Source organism: Malus domestica, chromosome 04 (genome assembly GCF_042453785.1).
Source record: "Malus domestica chromosome 04, GDT2T_hap1".
Classification (NCBI taxonomy): domain Eukaryota; kingdom Viridiplantae; phylum Streptophyta; class Magnoliopsida; order Rosales; family Rosaceae; genus Malus; species Malus domestica.
Window position 1 is genome coordinate 30,883,487 of NC_091664.1, and position 2,771 is coordinate 30,886,257.

At 35.5% G+C, this 2,771-nt stretch overlaps 1 protein-coding gene across 1 annotated transcript; it reads right to left on the minus strand.

The window, feature by feature from the left end:
* Nucleotides 1-537: 537 nt before the first annotated feature.
* Nucleotides 538-2,357, minus strand: LOC103434230 (bidirectional sugar transporter SWEET9-like). The gene is made up of 6 exons (XM_008372549.3): nt 2,180-2,357; nt 1,927-1,963; nt 1,592-1,802; nt 1,300-1,461; nt 1,081-1,200; nt 538-985 (listed from the first exon to the last, which is right to left on the minus strand). Exons 1-6 carry the CDS (start codon nt 2,226-2,228, stop codon nt 761-763), a joined length of 804 nt encoding a protein of 267 aa, XP_008370771.3. The 5' UTR covers nt 2,229-2,357; the 3' UTR covers nt 538-760.
* Nucleotides 2,358-2,771: the final 414 nt, after the last annotated feature.

The window sequence follows — 2,771 nt, forward strand, 5'->3', positions numbered from 1 at the left end:
TCTTGGTTATCAATGATATTTCCTTAGAAATATTATTCCAATCCACCTACTAATTTGGGTGGATATTTATTTAATTAATATTAAATAACTCTAACACACACAAGACACAACCAATTCTTCACTTACACCTACACAGCAAGGCTTCTATTCCTAAAGTTATTGTTGAATTGTAATCTTATCTTGGCCCAAGATAATTGATCCGGCCCATATACAAAGAAAGATCCATGCACATGCTAGAGAGTTATAGCAAATTCAAATTGGTGGAATTCATGCATAAATATCTAAGGCTTTTTGTAGAAAGATCTAGAATCTTGTACAATTGCGTGGTTGTTAAGCATTAACTAGAAAGTTCTAGCAATGTCAAAGTTGGCAAACCTTGCCTATAAATTGGTGAGGTGCTAAGCTATGTGATATAACAACCAAGAGAGCAAGTAGTGAGAAGTGAGAGTGCCAAGTGAGAAGTGAGAAGAAGCAACAAAGCTTCTAAGAGTGTTTGAGTGTTTCCTCTTGTACTAAGTTTGTGAGTGAATAAAAATCTTGTGTAATACTTTGAGTATTCTTTCTTTCTCTTGCCTATCAATTCCGCTGCATTACATTCTTCTTTGTGAGATTAACATCTCCAAAGTAGTGAAGCATTTTTAAGCCCCAACAGTTATTACCATCTACTGTTTACATATGAGATATGCACTATGGATAAACAGAAAATTAAGGCTAGAATTATATGAAATCTTCAATCTTTCTTGAGCTGAAACAGTGGGAACTATACGTGTTCATCGTTTGATTCATAGACATCCGTAGTCTGCTTAAGTTCATCTGACCTTGAATTTTTGTTCACACTGCCCGTCAAATTTGGACGGTTGGTGGAGCTCAACTTCTTCATCTCCATAGTACTCTTTTTCACTTCGACATCTTTCCCTGAATTCTTGTATGTCATGTATAGGATCATTTGGGCGATGCCAAATAGAAACCCTAACACGTTTGGTAACTGCGCTCATCCGATAAATGTTCGTGTCAGATTTCGAAAATTAGGGTTAGCAAGCCTCAAAATTCCAAGAAATGAAATTGGAAATTGGTACTTACTGCAATGTAGTAATCCTTTGTGAATAGTCCGTAGAAGAACCACATGGTGGCACAAAGTGTCAGGAAAAGGGACAAAGAAAATGGCATGAATTCCACACTTTTGGTTCTTATTACTTGCCTCTGCCGGAATTAATGTAAACATGTCAAATGACAGTGATTGCCATAATTCTAAATTTAAAGAAAAATAGAGATTTATCATTTAACTAGTTAATTAAGTACCATAATGCTTAGAGGAGCAGCAAATACAGCAATGTTAAACACGGCACAAATCCATCCAACAGCGCAAACGCGCGCTGTCCCTCCAAGGAGGAAGACGGTGACTGCCAGCACCAACCCGAAAGCGGCTACATTTACTAGCAGGATCAAACTCAGTGTAGTAATCTGCGAGCCATGATCAAAGTATAAGCATTTATCCAATTTAAATAGCATACATATCTGCATATCTGTTTTCTTCAGTATTCCCTAACAAACAATAAAACAAAAGGAGACATGCATAATGTATGCCTCTGACCTTGTCCTTCTTGGATGCGTATACAATGTAGAGGATGAGGTAAGTAACTTCGATAAGGATTCCGATGACGTTGATGCTGACGATCAAATAAGCATTTGTCTTGAGGACTCCATAATACAACAATAGAGTTGCACTGAGTAGGGCAACCACGTAAGGTATGGATTGGAACCCTTTCGATGATTTCTTCTTGTATATTGTGTAAAACGTTGGTCTGCACAGAGAGAGAGAGAGAGAGAGAGAGAGAGAGAGAGAGAGTTACGCTAATGCAACTTATTCATAAAGATGTGAATTAGGGTTTAAGTACGTGGTTATTTGTTTAAAGTAAAGGGTCTTACATTGGCGCCAAAAACACCATGAATGATACAATGTTACCTGTGAAACCATGACAATATTCCAAAGCTTGTGTTAGAATTAGATAACAGGAATAATATCGTAAAACAACTTGAAAATTTTAGATTTTTAAAGAACTTTTTTAGAAGAATGAAGTTTGAGTGAGCATTTTAATTAATTACCTACTTAATTGTATATAACCATATCTGAATAGAAGAGTGAAAGAAAATTGATATACACAATTATATATTTGCATACCTAAGAGACCGAATACGAAAGCCAGTTGTTCGGTATTCAAGAACTGCATTCTGCTGCTGATGATTGATGAATATTTATGTTTTAATTTGTAGTTTTTTCCCTTCTTTTTCTTGTGAAGCTTTTTTCAGCACCTTTGTTTGCAGTAGTTAATTCGACACTGCAAAAAAGCTTAAGGATTCCATTTTTCAGGTACCCTTTTATAGCAAGGTATAAGTTAAAAAGTTAGGCAACTCATCAACTACGTGACAAACTGAGACTCAAATGAAACTTCCATCTTCGTTCACAGCTTATCTATGATGATAAGTAACTAATTATATGTGATTGAAGTACCTAACTGGGAGTCCTAAACCATGTAATAGGTGGCTTGGTTATTTTGCATGGCATCCAGGAGTTGCCCAGATATTGATGTTGCACATGGGAAATGAAAATACTCACTTATCATACCGTATTCAATTAACTAACTGCTAGCCTAACTCTCAATTAGAAGTAACATAACTTAATATAAAATTATAATTTACTTTTGTCAAGTATCCGATATGTGACTCCTTACATTCTTCAAAAATGAAAGCTTAGAAAGATTAAATAGTAAATA

Coding starts and splice junctions, on each gene's coding strand:
- LOC103434230 (XM_008372549.3), bottom strand. CDS start 2,228: ATGCAGTTCTTGAATACCGAACAACTGGCTTTCGTATTCGGTCTCTTA. Junction 1,462..1,591: donor ACGCATCCAAGAAGGACAAG/GTCAGAGGCATA, acceptor CATGGCTCGCAG/ATTACTACACTGAGTTTGAT. Junction 986..1,080: donor CAAAGGATTACTACATTGCA/GTAAGTACCAAT, acceptor GGATGAGCGCAG/TTACCAAACGTGTTAGGGTT.